At 41.0% G+C, this 19,345-nt stretch overlaps 1 protein-coding gene across 7 annotated transcripts in view; it reads right to left on the bottom strand.

The window, feature by feature from the left end:
* Window positions 1–19,345, bottom strand: part of taok3a (TAO kinase 3a) — a 70,115-nt gene that overhangs the window by 17,331 nt on the left and 33,439 nt on the right. For 5 of the 7 annotated variants that reach the window (XM_040155075.1, XM_040155076.1, XM_040155074.1 and 2 more), the window contains 11 exons: window positions 17,181–17,420; window positions 13,626–13,697; window positions 12,707–12,808; window positions 12,304–12,349; window positions 11,491–11,587; window positions 10,843–10,956; window positions 9,934–10,025; window positions 9,610–9,703; window positions 6,817–6,898; window positions 2,988–3,155; window positions 1,281–1,478 (listed from right to left, as the gene is read on the bottom strand). In XM_040155075.1, the coding sequence (XP_040011009.1) occupies window positions 1,281–1,478; window positions 2,988–3,155; window positions 6,817–6,898; window positions 9,610–9,703; window positions 9,934–10,025; window positions 10,843–10,956; window positions 11,491–11,587; window positions 12,304–12,349; window positions 12,707–12,808; window positions 13,626–13,697; window positions 17,181–17,312 (1,197 nt within the window). In that variant the 5' untranslated portion in view covers window positions 17,313–17,420. Of the gene's footprint in view, window positions 1–1,280; window positions 1,479–1,583; window positions 2,540–2,987; window positions 3,156–6,816; window positions 6,899–9,609; window positions 9,704–9,933; window positions 10,026–10,842; window positions 10,957–11,490; window positions 11,588–12,303; window positions 12,350–12,706; window positions 12,809–13,625; window positions 13,698–17,180; window positions 17,421–19,345 lie in introns of those variants that run through there. The other 2 variants (XM_040155081.1, XM_040155080.1) reach the window with 2 other exon arrangements.

Below are 19,345 nucleotides of genomic sequence, written 5' to 3'. Positions count from 1 at the left end.
GACATGTGTACACAGCCTTTGTTCTTGGAGTGTGAACAGTGTCGGTGATGAACTTGAAGCAATCTGCCAAACAGTGAGGACTGTGTCGATGGTTTCCATGGTTTCAGGGGGGAGGGGATTACGCGTACTCTTGAAAACAGTGAGAGAAACCCAGAGGATGTTTGCAAGGAGCCATGTGTCCTTTCCATTTCTGGAGTGCAGTTATTACCTGAGAAAGGAAGTGACTGTAATAGTAACATGGCATTTGTTGATTATGCATGCTGTCTTTTTGCAATCACTGAGAAATAAGATTCTTAGAAACCTAGGTACGTGGCATTTTGGGAAAAGTGTTCACTGCTGCAAGAGTGATACTTAAGCACATCGAATAAGAGGAAAATTATTGGGAAAGTAAAAAGTTGTACTTGTCCTTAATCAGGAGGTGTGCATTTGTTTGTCTCTATATCAGAAGGACATCTCAAAAACCTGAATGGAAATCAATGGAATGTGGTGGGAAGACAGACCTTGGTTGAATGAACAATTGATATGACTTTTCTGGTGATCTGGATTCGGTATTTCACCTGTCAGGTACTTTTTTCCCTTTTTGCTCCTGATTAAACACTATAATCAGTTTATATATGTATTCCTGATTTTAGTGCCCTATAGTGTTTTGTCTGTGCTGATCTGTTGTGCCAAGAGTTTCTTTTTCTTTTTTTGAAAATGCAGTTCTAAACCAAGCAGCAGCACTTCAAAGGTGTGGCATCGTCATGAGCAGTGATTCCGTGAAAGTCTTCGTTCTGGTTACTAAAGTCATGTCTCAGCTCTGCTGTTTTCATAGCTTATTGTCTTTTTGTTTGACTGACATGAAGGTATGGCGCAGTAAAGATGTGATTTACAACTTTGTATGGATCTCACACTACACTGTGGCACAAGTCTCCCACCAACCTAATGTCGCATGCTGCAGTTTAAGAGTTTGTGAAAACTAGGATAGAATCACGCAGAGAGTTGGAAGTATATCTTCTTAGAAAAGATGGATGAAAAAATAATTGTAAAATTGTCCACTTTCATATTATCAATACTGTTGCATCCAGTTTAAAATACATTCAGATAAACACAGTTGGAACATGACAGGTGTTTGAGCTCATCTCATCAGACGAAAGATTTTGGGAGCCGCTGAGAATTGCTCACTCTGCCGTCCAGTTTCCAGCTCCAGTTTGGTACGGTGTGACTTTTAATCTGTCATCCAGCCCTAAACACTCACAACCTCCCTCCCACCACCCCCCACCTTCACCCCTGACCTTTACCTTCTTGGTGTGCGGGGAGGACTCCAAGGTGCTGCTGTAGTCCTGGGGGTGCATCATGGTCATGTCGGAGCAGCTGTCGTCCAGCACCTCCTGCATGCTGTTCACACTGCTGCTCTGGCTGCCCGTGCTGACCGAGGTGCTAGGGATGGAGTGGTTGCTGCCCAGGCTGTTCATCTTACAGCTGGCTGCCTCGCTGTCCTGCAGGTGAACATCCACACATATTCATAGAGACATGCTCCCACAAATGAAGACTCAAGAGTCATGCAATTGTGCACAGATGTAAATATACACACACAGACTCACATGTCATTCACCCTAATGTATGCAGGCCTCTCCAACTTCTATCATTAAACGCAGTCACCTTAAGACAGGGAAAATAACTAATGACCCCTGGAGTGCATTAGCGTCAAAGTCATGCTAAATTGCCTATCAGCCCATCATTGTTCAGATGTGTATGGGTTTGCATCATTCACCTTTGTCAATGCTTATGTTAATGCACATCGGTTTGACTGAGATGTCTTCAGATTAGAAGTCCACTTGAGTGTGTGTACATGATAGATAAAGGGAGCCACACTGCACGGCTTTTAGGTGGAGCAAACAAGTCTCCAGTAACAGACTTGTAGATCAGGATGCTATAATCAATCTTTCCACATGCACCGTGTCTTCCCCTGAAACCAGAAAGCAAGGTTTTGGGACTGCAGGTCAGTAAAGCCTTCGGAGGTGTCTTGTTGCAGTGACGTCTGGTGGCTGCTCTGAATTGCGTCAGGTGGTGTAGGATGACAGTACTGTGGCTGCTGGCTGTCCATGCCTGTTCATGCTGCCTCAGGGCTGCTCAGCTAAGGGGCATTTCATCTCAATGTCAGGCTACAGCGGCTGCGGGAGAAAGGCTTCTATAACATCACTTCAGACTAAGAAGCCCGTCCTCACCCTTTTAACTGTGAGTCTGAGATCATCTTTTGGTTGCAGATAATCCTGCCTGTTGACTCAAATCATGTGCATATTGCAGTACAATACAAGTCCTAAATTATAATAAGAAATTGATGCGCTGAAAAGATTAGCCGATTAATCTGTTTAAAGAAAACGTATCCAACAATTCTGTTAATTGTTTCAGTCGTTTTTCAAGGAAAAATGTCGAGCTTCTCAGATCTAAAAATTTCCAGATTTTCTATGTTTAATATCATTACAAACTGAACTCCTCACGGGTTGGGACTGTGGGGCGGGCAAAGAAATTTGTCCAAATTGGCCCATGCTCAGGACATCTGTCAACATTTTCAGATATTTTACAGGCTAAAAAAATTAATCTTTTAAATGAGAAAACAATCGGTAGATTAATAGATTGTAAAAATTATTGTCAGTTGTAGCCACAAACTGGTTTATGTATCCTGTGCCTGTCTGACTGTTGATTATTGATTTTTAGCAGACTACCTGATTATTATTCATCTCTGTTTTATCAACTACAGTATTGTCTCTGTTGGTGTGTGCTCCTGTTCCTGTGATTATACATACACCGTGGACTTGATGAAAATGGATGGACTGGAAATTGACAACAGATTTCTCTTTGAGGTGAAAGTTAGAGGACTGTGAACAGAATTTAAATGTACCTTAACTGGTTTCATGTTTTTAACCCCTTGTTCTCTACTGGCTCCTTCGACTGTTACTCCTTATCTAACTCCCCTTAATCTCCCTCCCTCTTCCTCTTCCTCCCACCTCCTCTTCCTCCTGGCTCTCTCCCATGGGCCCGTTGTGCTTCTCCTGGTAGAGGATCTTCTTCATCTTGCGGTACTGCAGATTGTCCAGCTCACGCACTGCATCCTTGGTCCTCTGGATGAGGTCAATGAGAATGCGAGGCGACCGTTCCCGACGAACAAAATCATGCTGGACAGACAAAAAGAGGGACAAAAGTGAGCCGGTGACTTAGTAAGTTGGGTCCAATTGTATCTAAAGAAGAATAGAGGGAAGGAAAAACTGGTTTTAGAAATTAAATTTTTCTCAATTAAAGTTATGTATTAAGTTCAGCCTACATACCACGCAATTTATGGATGATATGTTGTTAATTACAGTTAATGCTAATTACTTATTTTCAAAAATAGCTGAATAGCAATTTGGAAAATCGTCTGTGTTTTCGTATAATTTGTGTTTATCCAAAGTTTTCAATTCAAACTTTTTTGTTACAGACTACATCTTACAATTTAAGGCAATTTAACCTAATAATTTAAATATTAATAGTAAACAATATTTTGCACATAAATGTTTAAAGTCAAACGACAAGGTGGTGTTTTGTGGAAAGATGTGTGAAATTTAAATTAAATAAAGATTACTAACTTCTCAGTAAATATGAAAAAAAAAAATTATTTGAGAACATCTTCATTACTGCAAGACCTTAAAGCTTTTACATAGCACATAGCACATGATTTTCCTAAAGATCTTATAAATTGTGTTTAAGGGTGATTTTAACGCTTCAGGACTGCGTTGCCATCAGCTTCTTTCATCCAGTGTATTATTGCAACACGCACCACAACCGTGAGTGTCACTAGAGGGCGCCTGTAGGTTGTTCAGCTGGTCCTGGGAGTCCCAGCACTGCACATCCTCTAGTACACTGAACACGTGGATTCTCTGTAAGAGGTTCCATAAAATCGATTTTCACAAATACTCTTAATCCTCTTCTTCCAGATAAATAATGTCTTAACTGTATTTGCCTTGGCACCAAGTTAATGACAGCTTCAATTAAATTTTAGCAAGAAACAGAAACAACCGATGACTAATATGCTGATAATTAATTGAGAGGTTTCAGTCTTTGAATCTGTTTTTTTTTTTCTCTAGAAGGACTACAAACATTAACCTATCTGAAAAGAAAAAATAATTTAAGGGTTATTAAAAAATCATAATTTAGTAACAGTACCTGAGACCCCAATGTATATTCACTACTGTATTGGCAACCTGACATTTCTTACCAAAAGTAGCTGAATTCCTACAACAAGAAAGTTTAAGCCCAACAGCATTAAAATTACACAAAAGCTCAGTTTCTTTATAAAAACATGAGAATTTAATGATATTCCCTAACAGTTTTACACCAAACTGATTGATGAAACTCATTTAGATCCCATTTCTAAGCTGTGACCAGTTGTACTGTAAAGAACCAACCTTTCTGTAATTTGATGGGAAGTGTAATCTGGTGGAGGCCAGGTCATTATGCATTTATGTAATTATTTAGACCATTACATAATCATCAGGTCGGGGGGGAATGGGGGGCTGAGTCTGTTTATGTGTGGGTGTGTGTGTCTAGTTTTTTTTTTTTGTATTTTTAGGCAATTTACTGTACTGACATCAAGATGAAAATAAAAATAAAACAAAAACACATCTTCTCTCCCATGCGCTTCCACCCACTCCACCACACACACACACACACACACACACACACACACACACACACACACACACACACACATTTACACCTCCTTTAAGTCACTCTCATTCATAAAATATGGTGTGTGCTTAAATGGCTGAAATGTACCCAAATTCAGAGTACTAGACTAACATATATACATATAATGTACGAAAAAAAAATTTTTTAGGTACATTTCCAGCTCTCTCTCTGCACACCTTCCTTTCCATGTGACAGATGCTGGTGTAATGGGTTAGTCAAGACGCAGGGGAATGACATCACGCTCTGAAAATAGAGATGAGAGTGGTTTGTCCCGTTTTCTGACGGACCTACAGAGTGTGGGTGGTTGGCCAGCCCCGTCCCATCGACCAGCGGGAAGTTATCTACAGGATTCTTCCTCTTTATAAGGGCAGTGTTAAGAAGAAGTCTCCGCATTTCCACAGCATCTTCAGCCCCTTCCCTCTATGTACAGGATACTGTCATATTACCAGCTTGTTCTACCAGATTCACTCTGTCGGGTTTCATCAATTTATGATCTCAAATGCATTTTATCACATATTTATTATTAACTTTATAGTGTCTCTGGACTTTGGACTGTTGGTCGGAGAAAAGAATCAATTTGAACACATCCTCTTGTCCTCTGGGAAACTGTTGTTACACTGGGAATATCTGTGGATTGGTAGTTAATTTATGGGCTTAAAAAAATACACCCCAAACAACTCCCGGAGCTATTTTAATTGTTCAAAAGAGTATTTTTTGCGTAAACGTTGAGTACTTATGGGAGGAGGTCACTGAGTGTTTTTTATTTCATTATTTATATAATTACTATTACTCTGAATGAGGTATATGGGGAGAGAGTGTATTTAACCTGAAGCCAGAACACTGATAGCTCAAGGCCCCTAGATTAGTGACCTAATTTCCCCTTTAAAGAGCTTGGAGGGGCGTGTGCCTGTGTGTCTGTGCGTGTGTGCGTGCACTGAAAGGAAGAGTGATTTTGCTTGTGCATCTGAGAAGGGAAAGTGGGGTATTAATCATAAGCTGCACCCCAACCCCCAAAAAGCCCTTCAACATAAAGCAGCCCCTTCGACACTGATCCAAAGTCTGTTTGGTACTTATCCCTCTTTAATGGTTTTTTGGACGGGATTTGGGTCAGGGGTCCTGGGAAGAGTGAATTCCAGTCTACACGTCGCTCCTATCCTAACGGCAGTCCAGAGCCCCTTACTTAACCGCAACCTAACCTCACACCTTCCCTAAGGTGAGGTCAGTTTGAAAGCTGCTGCTGGAGCTCCCCCACCGTTGAGCGTGATCACCAAGAACATAAAGCTCTTAGCGGGCCAATAGGATTACCTGTTGGTCACACAAACAAAAAGATCAACTCCTCAACTACAGGGAAACACAATGAACATACACAGATTAACACCGTGTGTGTTCATTGTGTTTTTGGTGGGGTGCGTGTGAGGTGTTATGGGGAGGATGGCCGAAAAAATGTCATCATAATGACTGACTTGCAGCTACATTTCTTTATTACAAAATGTTTGCTTTTTCTTTTTATCTAACAGTGGAGACATGTGACAAAATTATCTAAATTTTTTTTCTTTCAGACTTGTTATTTAAGAAGCTTCGACTATTCACTTGTTTGTTTGTTTTTTCAAAACTCGAAAAAGTAGGCTTTTTGATAAGATTTTTTTTGTAAAAACCATCTAATTATTATATAAAAAAGAAAAGAATGGGGCTTTTCTAAAATGTGTCTTGTTTTGCTCATTTTCTGGCATCGAAAAACAACTGGAAAGACAGTGAATAACTGTATATATGATGGGTAGAAACGGCATTTAAAAACCCATATCAGTTGGACCCTAAACAAAGGACTGATGTGGAAGCAGCAAACACACATAAGATCTGTGGAGCCCTTAAGGACCATGGCTGCAAGGCGCGGCACAAGAAGCAGAGTTACGAAAAATGGGGGGGAAAAAAAGAGAGAAAGAATAAGCGGTTCTCAGCGGGGTGCTTGATTCCTGCGCTTGAAGAACACACTGTATCTCCTTGCATATTAGCGAGCCGTGGGTGGGTGGGAGTGACTCATCTGCAAGGCTCAGGGACTGACTGAGACAGGAAGTGAGGTCACAGCTAGAAGGATTACAGAAGAAGCCCACTCACTCTTAGCAGCTCCCCTGACGAGGGTCTGTCCTGAGGAATTTTCAGTAGGCAGTAGTCAACAAAGCTCCGGAAGGGGTCAGACCTGCGTAAAGAGGACAGGGAGATGGAGGTTATAGATTCCCCTTCTCAGTCAAACATATTTAAATCAGAATAAGTTAAGCAGAAACAGCAGTGACAGTCTGATAGGCTGCCTTCAGCCACACTCACTGTCAATGAACGTTTAACCCGATGAGTAATCTCTACTTCTGTTGTGGTTCGTTTATCCTATCAATGAATTAAACCAAAACAATCCTGTGTAATCTCTCAATGTAGCTCCATATACAGTATGAACCATGTATGTATTATGTAAATATGTGAAGCAATAAAAATATAGGCCACTGGAGCTGTGGAACACTGGGCTACTGACTCTTATCTAAAAATAAATTCATGATAACATGATATATGTAACACAGTGTGTTTAGGTTGTTGCTATGGGTCGTTAAAATAAATAAGCCTATGATGCTATTTAGGATTTTCATAGTCAATATGCACAGTCAGGGTCACTGTAAGGTCAGTGAGTGCAGGACCCCAGCACCTCTCCACCACCCAGCTCCACCTCAGCCTCTACATCTAATGTGCTCTGTGGTTATCCAAGGCATGTCAAACCAATGTGTATACAGTGCAGCCCTGTGTTTGTGTAGTGAGGTAACACTATGGAGCCGATGTCTCTACTAGTCTCATCTGGCGAGATGTTGCCTCAGGCCGCAGCAGCTCCTCCAAAAATACCACAACCCCTACGCCGCCCCACACAATCACTCCCCTCAGCACGATGTTAGAAACCAGTGGTAATTTTACAAAAGGCATTCTTCTTTTCTCCACGCACAGTCATAGGCAGCAAATTCTGACTTAAAAGACACCCCCTGCCTCATGTTTCTGATGACTTGATGTCTGTCAGTGCCCACAATGCATGCTCTCTTGTAAAGTTTAAAAATGAACCCTTATTTACTGAGAGCATGGGTGGAAGACACAGGAAGGCCACTGGTGCCTTCAGGCTACTCTGAGGCAGGTAGAGAGCAACATTCAGCTACTTGCCTCGGCTGTGCAGAAGATGCAAATTCTTACAAGAAACAAACATCCACATGACTCTGCATGCCTAGGACCTCAAACACTTCATTTGCTTTCATAACATGGTAGTGATAGCGTGAGAGAAGTACACAAAAGTGAATTACAGGGAGAAGATCAAACTCAGGGTTAATATTTCACGAGTGTTGTTCCCCCCCAGGACAATCGCACCTCACATGCACTGTGTGAGCAGTGGCTACAGCAACTCAAAAGGAACGGTGGAATATTTAGCTGCCTTGCCAATTTACTTTTAGTATCCATGTGATCATTTTTGCCAATTTAGTTCACCTACTTCTCTACACATTTCTACTGCTAAATATTTATCTTCTTCTCTGCTGAGCCAAAGTTTACATGGTTTGCTACCAAAATCCTCCATTCCCTCGACATTTACCTCCAGGTTTGTGAAAGCTCATACCGACTACATGTGCATCTCAAACAACTATGAAGTGGCTAGTATGTTGTGTAATGTACATTAATGTGTATATGGAGTAATTATCAACAAGCTAATATGGAGGATACAATGCAGAATGTGTTCATGAAGTATTTACCTGTCAGTTGAAGGTATGGTGGCTATGGTGATGGAGTCTAAGTGTTAATATTCATGCTTTAGCTAGCCCGAATCATTAATCTTCCTAAAATGGAGTCCTGCAAGCAACAATGAACAACTATTATGTTATTAATATGTTTTTGCCACAACTTTAAAAAAAGAACCAAATCAGTTTTATTCCTTTATATTATAAGCATATTAACAGACAGAGATATTCTGTATCAACAGAAATCAACAATTTCACATAGAGTTTCTTAATTTATTAGCTAAACTTGAAAACGTCAAATTCCACCATGATATCTGGTCTGACTGAAAAAAAAGGTGCTTCTTCCAACACTGTAGGATGGGCTGGTGTTGCAGAGAGACAGCAAAGAGCTGTTTAAAACCTGCTGGCCTAAATTAAATTGCTTAAAGTTTTTTTGATGTCTGGAAGGAGAGTCTCTAGAGAATCTATTAGCATCCACAGTCATGAGCTGTGAGACTGAGAGCAGCATAAAGTAATGCATAAAGCAAGCTGTTTTCCCATATTACATTTCGAACACAGAGTCTGTCTACAGAGAAAAATCGTAGTTAGTATGGCAAACGAAAGAAATGTGAGATATTTTCTCCTAGAATAATATTAGACCAATCACACAGCTTTATTTTGATGTTGATTTACATTAAAATATGCTATAGAGCCCAGCAGGAATGGTGTGGGTATTTTCACAGTATTTCTTTGGTGGAGGTTTCTCAAGTAATTACATAAGAAACTTGAGAGTGTGACCTTGCACGAGGCCAGTCGCAGGGATCACAGGTCAGCCAGATTACCACAGGGGTGTCTTACTCCGACTGAGCCCAGATCGGATTGGGCTTTAATACTCACAGTTGACTAGTGGACTGGAGGTATTGTATCAGCACTGGCTTTTATTTTGACTGTAGATAAATAACTTTGATAGTGTGAAAAACAGATTTTCTTTTAAATTTCATGACATTAGCATTTTAGGCATTAAGTGTGAGTTTGACGGATCACCTCGTGGACTGCATTCTGGGCTATGCATTTATAATTGAGGGATGTGATAAGCAATTTTGATATTTGGCTGAACTGGAGCTGGGGGAAAAAATAGAAAACTAATATTTGGTGTTCTATATAAGTGTTCTCAACTCACCACTCATTGGACTGCAGCGTAGGGGAGTCGTTCTGGGCGATGTGATATAAGGCACTCATGGCATTCATGTTGAACAAGGGCGGTTTACGCTCCGCTAAGATAAGAAATCAAGGGAGAAAAAGAGTCAGAAGGAGAAAAGGGTAGACGAGTGATGTTTTAATGACAACGTTTTCACAATCACCACAAGCTTGCTTCTCGTTGAATGAGGTAAATTTGAAATTAACTGTATGCTTTGTCCACTTGTCTCACTTTTAATCAGATTAGGTCTGTTGAATTTCTGAATGTAAGGGCCTATAAATGACCAGCAGGTAGATGTAGGCTCACCCAGTTCAATACAGGTGATACCCAGGGACCAGATGTCCACTTTCCCCTCGTACTGACCCTCGTCCATGGCTAGGATCACCTCTGGGGCCATCCTGAGGACAGAGAGGTGCGAACACACACACAGACACAGACACACAGACACACACAGACACACACAGACACACACACACACACACACACACACACAGACACACACACACACACACACACACACACACACACACAAACAGAGTTTAGTAAGTATGAGGTAAAATCCATGAAAATGTTATAATCTGTTAAGCCTCTCATAGCTTTTAAAGACTCTGGTATGCTGTGATAGCAGCTCAGTTTTTGGAATATATGTGTGTTTCTGTAAATGTGGAGTGTGACTACTTGTGTGTGTGCACGGATTTAACATGACAAGTGAGACAAAGTTGTGCTTTTGGCTGCTCATGACAATCCATCACTAGTCCAGCTGTTTATGTGATGATTTCATTCACCATCAAAGCTGTCAAGAGAGCTTGAGTGGATATTTTGGTGGATAATATGGAGCAGTTGATTTCTATATGAGGGGCAAAAAACAGAGGACATCACAGCAGCTTCTACACTATATAATAGACTGGCTACACTGAGACATAAACCCACTGCGGGACAACAGCAGTTGTCCATCTTGAGCATGAGGCTCACCCCTCCTCTCACAGCAGATACCCTCATTAATTTTCATTTATCAGTATTACTAGGTCCAACCTAAAATTGCTGTTGTGACTTTTATGTAAAAGCAGCTCAGGCGCTTACTCAGACATATGACCAACATTTATAACTGCGTTACATAAGAAAAGGTGCGTGTTGGTTCATGTTGGTCTTGTTTTGACCAACACCATGTTTGCTGCGCCCTACCATATGTCTATGACTTGTCTTGTGTGTACTAACCAGTAAGGTGTTCCCACAAAGGAGTTGGCAGGTGAGGCAATGGAGGCAGAGCCAAAGTCGGCCAGTTTGACCTGACCGAGCTCAGTCAGTAGGATGTTACCAGCTTTCACGTCTCTGGATGGGAAGAGAGGGATGAAGAGAGTGAGCATATGAAGAGAAGATAAAGGCATAGCAGACAAGAGAACCTACATCAGTTCCAAGAATACATTATGATTATGCATGGTTACCAGTCAACTATATGTCATGTAATATCATACACTAGTTAAAATACTATATATGACACTAGTTAGTCTTGGTCAAATGCAATGCATGTCTGCAAATGAAGATAAGGGTCTCCTTATCTTCACTGTGACTTGTGATGACAAAGGGATTCAGACAGCAACACAGATGGATGCCAATCCAATTAGTCTGCCATTAAAGATAATATTGTGGGCCCGAGTGAGACAGAAAGGTTGTTACCTCCACACAGTGATGTTCAAGAAGGAGGAAAAACTTAAGTAAAGATGTGAGATTTTACAATTTAAGTAGTAAACGCTGCACTAAAGGGAGGACATGAGTGTCTCTCAGCTCGTTTTATCATGTTTTTGCTAAAGTCACTGCATGTTCCTGTGGGGAAATGTTTTCCAGCAAGGACAAAAACTGACTCACCTGTGAATCATATTATGGGAATGTAGGTAAGCCAGTCCTAGCAAGGCACCGTGGGTAATGGCAGCAATTTCCACCTCTTGCAGTGGTTTTTTATGAACTTAGGGAGAAATAAGTACAGTGGAAATGAGTAGGAATCCTCTGAAGACTCCAATGATATAATAATGATCTAAAACGGTTCTACACAAAGGCCTATGTAATAAATAAAGTTTCTGCATATAGTTATGAGTTCCAGACTTCATGGCTGATCAACGTCCTGGCAACCAAAACATCACAGTTTTAGGAAAAAAAAAAAAACTGTACCAAGCTGTCCTGCTGATAGAGCAACAACAAAGTACTCCCTTGGTATCTACCATATGGAAAACATGTAAACAGTTGTGATACAGGGTCCTACGCTGGTTCCCTGTTGACTGCTTCAGTACAGAGAGTACATCACAAAGCAAAAAGGTCACAGCACAACTCTCACTGGGAAATTTCATACAGGCCGAAGTCCAAAAAACAACCCAAGGCCAACTGTCACGACAGTGTATCTACATCCGAGAGGAGTACACGTTAAGGTGCTTAAAATAACACATTAGATTCAGGTGAGAGAAGTTTAGATGGTGAACAGTTCGGGAGGTTCAAGCTTTGAAAATCTGGAAAATGTTTTTTGGTCTTTAAGCTTAATCATAAAATAGGAGGAAATACAGTAGGTAGCCTGTGACTTGCTGGAAAGATCTTAAGGTAAAAAGCCTGACATGGACAATAAAAAACAGTTTTATAATTTTACGTGTTTGAAAGTGTGGGCTCACATTAAACATTAATAAATACACTTACCCTCTAGTAAATCTGATGCGGAGCCCAGGCAGTACTCCATCACCAGCTGAAACAGAATATAGTTACAGCTGAATGATTAATCATCCACATGGTCTGCACTCTATCATAAAATATCCAAAATACAAAAGGTTTAAGTCAAGTTTGCAAAAACTAGTGAAGTTTTCCTCAGCTGCAAACTGATCCCATTATAATGTCTACAATGGATGTGGTTTTGATTACAACATATGCAGAGAAACAGCTGTAGGCAGCAGGAAAACACAGCCAATGGGAAACGAGACGAAGTAAAGACAAAGAGGAAAAGAATCAGACAAAGGGAATAGGAGGAAAAGATTAACAGTTTATCTTTGCGAAACTGTGAGAAGGGAACTAGGACAAAAGGAGATGTGAAGAAGGATCCACTAACCCAGGCAGTGTTGTCTTTCAAGTAGCAGCCTTTGTACTCAATTGTGTTTGGGTGTCGCAGCTGTCCCAAAAACTTGACCTCCTTAATGATGTCCTGCCACTTCTGCCAAACGCAAATTCAGACACAGATGGTTACACACTACAGGTACAATCACAGTAACACATAAGTGGGCATTGCTGTGACTCTGATTGCAATGGCGCAGCTGGCCTCGTTGTAGCAACCACTCGCACACAAGTATCATGGCTTTTATACATCTGTTACCATTGTACATAGACACACAAGGACGTCTTTTTTTAATGGCACTGCATCAGCATAAATACTAAACAGAGCAATAGAATACACAAAATTGAAACTACTTACAAACAGCCTGGCAATGTCAAGCAAGAGCCCTCACACAAAACAATCCCTCAAAGGTTTATAAAAAGAAAGTGTACTAAACCACAGCGATGTGGGCTCAAGTTCAGCTGTGGTATAAGCTGAGATCAAATAGGAGGCCTTCTGAAACACACTTGTGCCTTGAGCCTAAACTTTTTCAGAGGTTTACTTGAGGGAGGCACATGTTTGTTCAAAATTTTGCATCTGGTGGTGACTAATTATTTTTATATTATTTGTGGTCTTTTAGGGTAACTAACCACCACAAAAGAGACATCTCACAATCTCACAAGCTAGTGCTAAGTTTTGAGTGAAATAGTAGTGAGAATGGTATAACACTGCTTTTGCATTTTGAGCACTTGCTCTCCCTTTTCTAGATATTTGACCACAGCCTAACCAAATGCCCTGTTGAACTTGAGCCGTTTTGTGATATGTGTTCAAAGACACAACCACAAAATTGTGGTGGTGCAATCACAGTTGCACCTCGGTTTTTGAATACAAAGTTTGGTGTGTTGTCAATGTGTTCCTGTGTGCGTGTCTTTCTTACTTCGGTAGTCTGCTTGCCATTATAGGACATCTTTTTGATGGCCACAACCTCATTGGAGTAAGAGTTACGTGCCTGAAAGTTTGAAAATGGAAGAGGTCAGATTCCATGAAATTCTAAAAGTCTAAAGTCTAAAAAGAAAATCCCACAAACACTCATACAGTAATCCTCCCAAAAGACATCACAGGACTTTGTTTTGGTCCCCTGGCCATAAAGCTCTACAAAAAGAACCTGGCACCAATAAATTAGAAACCGACACATTGGTATAATATAATTATAAAGAGGTAACACACTGTATAAAAAAGTAACTTCACTGTTGTACATAGAGATCCTGATGCCTGATTGAGCAGGGTAACCAGTGGTTTTCTGTTCCAAACATTAAGTTTCATCCAAACATTAAGTTTCATCACAGAAACATCATAGAGAGCTATTGAAATGAATACGTACTGTATATACAAAGAACATTTTTTTTCAAAAACATCACATGCAATATTGTACTATATTACAACAGAATGATACAGCAGAAAACAGATTCTGTAAATTGAAAAGAAATTAGTTTTTGCTGGACACTAGCTTATGTATTGCTTCCAGGGAGGGTGATCCAGAGGTGAGCCAGATAGATTCCATGCATGCCAAACATCATAATGCATTCACAAAGCAATACATTTACAACAGGGTGATATGGCACTGACAGATTCTCTCTTTTCAATTGAAACAAATTTCCGCCTGATCAAAGCAGTCAACAGTGTGATTAGGGGGGGGCTGCAGGTAAGTGCTGCGTGCAAGCTGTAGCTACTGCAAGTGTTTGAGTTGTCTGTGCACATTCACATGCCTATGTTAAACCCGTGGTGTTAACCTTCGGGGGCATCTGACCTTAGGAACAGCCACGCTGCGGCTCAGCCTAAGCCCTTATCTCAGCTTCATCCCACTTACAAATGAATGGGAATTTCATGTTGAGATTCAAATGAAATTACAGTAACAGCAGGCAGTATTCCATTTGACTTTTTTTTCAGATTCATTTGATCCCTATGATTGTCTGTCATTTCATGCATAATAGCCGTTCCCTTTGGTGTAGTATATAAGTAGATGGCAATAGAGAAAAGAAAAAAAAAAATCATTTGATGCTTAAATACTGAAATATATTCAAGCTAATTGACATTGCAGAATAAAAGGGGGTGTATCAATAAATACAATAGACTAATTCATTCAACATACACTACAGTGGTGTGTGTGCAAAGCCCCGGCTGATGGGCCTACAAACTCAACACAGGGAATTGCCCATGTTCTCTTCTACAATGGAGTTCCTCCTTAGTCTTCCCATTCATTAACTATGAACGCACATACTGTACAATTGCACACATTTATTTGACTATGCATTCATGTACAGGAATAACCTAGAGAATATTCATGCATTTAAAGTGGTAGTCACTGCAATCTTGTATCACGCGTTTAACCTTATACAGTATTAGTACCGCAGACATTTACTTCTTTAGTGTTTCACAGTGCAGCCAAATCAAGTATTGAAGAAATACAGCTTATTGCCTGAGGCGGCTCATTGGGTAGGTTGTTAGTAATCCTGTCTCAGCGCAAGACGGTTTGAATAAGTTTGCATGTTCTTCCAGTGTTTCCATCAGTTACTTTGGGTGCTCACAGATTTCTCCCAACAGTGGGTTGTATGCAAAGGCATAATTTCCACTGATGATGGGGGCTGCGCTTTTTTACAATTTCACTGCGATTTTGTTTCTAAAATTTCTGTGTCCTCTGACTGCCCAGCTGCCAAAAGAAATTGCTAAAATGTTTGATATTCTCCTGTGAGTCACCATCAATTATTACAGTGTGCTCAAAGCAATAAGCTTAATGAGCAGCAGCGAGTGATTTGCAGACTTTTTTACCCTGGGTTTTTGCTTCTCGGGCTACATGCAAAATACCCCATTTTGTGGATGGAGGTTATTGGGACTATACTGTATACTGTGTGAGATGGAAAGAGCAGACACTACTCTAAAGAAAAAAGGAGTACTTCACCTCCCCAGAATTTTTTTCAGGCTTAAAAAAATAATGATTTAGTCAATGTTTTTATTTACAGTTAATATTCTCCTAAAGGATGCGACAATTGAACATCAATCAAAGATAAAGCGATGAAGCAGAAAATGAAACTATGATTTTAAGTACGGTTAGTACAGTAACAATTCCAAGATTTACACAGCATTTCTATAAAAAACATTTTTTTATACTACCATGTCAACCAATGCCATCATAATGTGATATTTGCTATGCATAGACATGTATCCTACTTATAATTGTTAGCAGACCATTCATTTCATTATTTAAACTTTGAAGAAAATGTACATCTTTATATGGAAAAAAAAACAAACCATGGAACACTTTGACTTAATCTGCTCTGGCTAACAGCTAAAGCTAGAAGTGTAGCAGTTGTAATGCGGACAGCATAAGTGTGTCAGTGAGCACTGGCATCAGGGCAGGATTTAGACACGCACTGGAGCCTGTTAGCCAGACAGACATGGGCACCAGGGCTACTAGTGATGTATTGGGGCTGTGTGTGTGTGTGTGTGTGTGTGTGTGTGTGTGTGTGTGTGTGTGTGTGTGTGTGTGTGTGTGTGTGTGTGTGTCCGTGTGTGTAAATGACATGGGATAGAAGGGGATAGTGAAGCCCTGGCTGCTGAGAAAATCCTACCCCACTATCGACAGCTTCTCTGTTTTTCTATACCAAGAGAACAGCTGTCTTAGGAGGGAGGGAGGAGGCTTATCGCCCCCAGCCCTGCATCCAGAGGGGGGGGCAGAGGAGAGAAGAGGAGAGGAGAAGAGAGGAGAGAAGAGGAGAGGAGAAGAGAGGAGAGAAGAGGAGAGGAGAAAGCAGAGAGATGCAGCATGCTCTCAGCCGCTCTCCACGCAGCTTTAGAATCAAAGGCCTGATGAGTAATTAGTGCTGATGAGATTAATAAGAAAGGCTACAGAGAAAGTGCTGAGAGGGGATCTCTCTCCACTTAATTGTATTCAAAGAGCCATATTGTAGCAGGCTACACTTACAGCTTGTGTACAAATCAGTGAATAAATAAATATTTAGAGTAACTAGTTAATATACAAAGCTACAGTGGCATACTAATAATCATTGTGTAGTAAACGTCTAAGTGTGCCTTACGTAGTGGTATTATTACTTTTAAATGGTCAAGCCTCTTGTTCACATGCTGTCTTTCTGAACTATAAAACAAATCGAACCAAAAAATAAGTAAATAAAATGAACCAGCCGAATAAATTCCAATAAAGCCAATAAATTTCAATAAATTACTCCCACGAACCGATAACCTGTCTTCAGTAACCTTTAAAACAAAAAGATGTACTGGATTCCTGACGCAAATGGCTGGGAAAAACTGTTCTTATTCCAAGACTCTGAAATGTACTGGTAAAACGGCCATGACAACAACTTGAAGTCATTTCCTATGGAATCTAAACAAGGATCTCTTCAACAGAGTAAATTTATGGAGTGTCCAAAGTCTAGTTTAGATGATTTCCATCAATCCGTGTTCGCGAATTGGTACTTACAAAGTAGACGGCACCAAAGCTGCCATGTCCGATCTCGTGCAGGTCACAGAAGACGTCCTCGGGGTCATCTTTGAAGAAGAGGCCGGCCAGCTCGGGATCCTTCGGCACTCCTTTCCGTGTGGACGACGGCATTATGGGCTGGACATGGGCTAGGCGCCGGGGACCGCGCTCACATGCACACTGCTGCTGCTGCTACCGCCACCAGATGTCCACAACGGGCCCGGCATTGGCCAGCTAGACCTGGGAAACAGAGCAGAGAAAAAGACAGACGATGAGCAGACATTTCTATTATTGTACACTGCACTGGACAAGATTATCACATTTGTTTCCTTCGGGCTAACTACTCAGATCCTCTTTCATGCTGTTGCCAGAAAACACATTAATTCCTGTGTGAAAGACAATTTTTACCAGACCCGAGAAAGCAAATATTAAAACTTTTATGGACAGGGTTTGGAGCAAATAACTATTTATGTAATCAGTGTTATATTACTTGCTATGTATTTAAACTAGTAACATGCATTCTAAAGCATTACTTAACACTGACACACACAACTTGGGCTGGTCATTGATACCTGGGAACATCCAGACATTGTTTGATCAATTGTAACTTTATAGTGCCTTTGAAGACTATCCACATTTGTGTGTGTTTTTGTGCGTGTGTGCACGCGTAGTGTGTGTACATGTGTTTGTCTGCGTGTGTGCATCTCATGGACAGTTGATAGGTGATGAGACAGGAAAAAAGACTGATGACAGCTAGCTGACTAGTCCTGTTGCTCATCCAAGTCACAGTCACACTTGCTCATGTAAACATGTGACCACACGTGTGCGCACATACACACAGACACAGACACAGACACACACACACACACACACACACACACACACAGAAAATATACTTGACAGCTGAAGCTGAGTCACTGATGAACCATTTCCACACATGTGCACAGTGTAACAGTTGCTTGTGTTTGTGCACACACACACACACACAAATGCTGAATGTTTTGTATCGCAAGGCTACAGCCAGGCTGTGAAGCGTGTACGCATCCTGGACACCCTGCTCCAGTTAGCTTCGCTGCACATGCAACACACACACACACACACACACACACACACACACACACACACACACACACACACACACACACACACACACACACACACACACACACACACACACTCTCTCTCTCTCTCATTCCCGTTTCTCTCACTCTTTTTCTGTTTACCATGAAATTTCTATGCACATCAGCCAGATGCAGCAAGCAAATCTGGCTCCAAAGGCCAGCCCCACACAGAGCAAGCTGACATACAGGCAGAGGCAGCAAGACACACAGGCACCCAGGCCAAGACACTAAGCATCAGCATCATCATAATCCCCTGCTCTTAAAGGGATCTAAGCCATCACACCCTCTCCAAAAATATCAGTCTTAAAGGCAAAGTCCTGTGCCCTCTCTTCCATGTCACCAGATGCATAAAGATGGAAGCCTCGAGGCTTTGGGGGCATTACTTTAGGTACAGTACGGGAATCTAGGGCTGCAATGATTTATTGAGGAACTTGAACAATGACATTAATGGGAATATCGCGATTCAAATTTTTTGCTATTCATATCTACACATTACATTATGTTTGGTAAAATCCAATCAAATACAGTGATTTTTTTTAAAAACAAAATAGCAAACCTTCCCTAGAAGTTGTAATATAAGAGAGGTGCTTAACACCCAAAGTCTGAAAGTGGCCTCAAGGTTCAGCATCTTCACTCACGAGGAAAACACAAGGCTCAAAGCAGCTCGAGGCCATTCTGCCAGTGCTCATGTGTTCAAGGCCTACGTCAAGACACGCTGGTTATTTGCTACTCTGCAGTGTTGAAGGAAAGAAGTATGTCATCATTTAGGATAGAATTTTATGAACAGCCTAGTTATGAGGCTTTCTGGACAACAGTTAAACAATATTTAGCATTGAAGTTGTGACTGTATAATTGGATAATTGGATTTGTTTATTCTCGCATTTATATCCCAAAAAGGAGGTGATAGGAGTGTTTTGGCCAAGAAAACCTCAACAGGGAGACACACGCTGCCTCTTGTCAGTTTACCAAAAGGCCTCCTGAAGCAACTGTGCCAGCCTGCTACCATCTACAAAGCTGTTATAAAATCTCAGCATCTGGAATGGC

Source organism: Xiphias gladius, chromosome 19 (assembly GCF_016859285.1).
Source record: "Xiphias gladius isolate SHS-SW01 ecotype Sanya breed wild chromosome 19, ASM1685928v1, whole genome shotgun sequence".
NCBI classification, from domain to species: domain Eukaryota; kingdom Metazoa; phylum Chordata; class Actinopteri; order Istiophoriformes; family Xiphiidae; genus Xiphias; species Xiphias gladius.
Note: the sequence above shows the minus strand (reverse complement) of the source record. Positions and strands in the feature narration are given on the sequence as shown.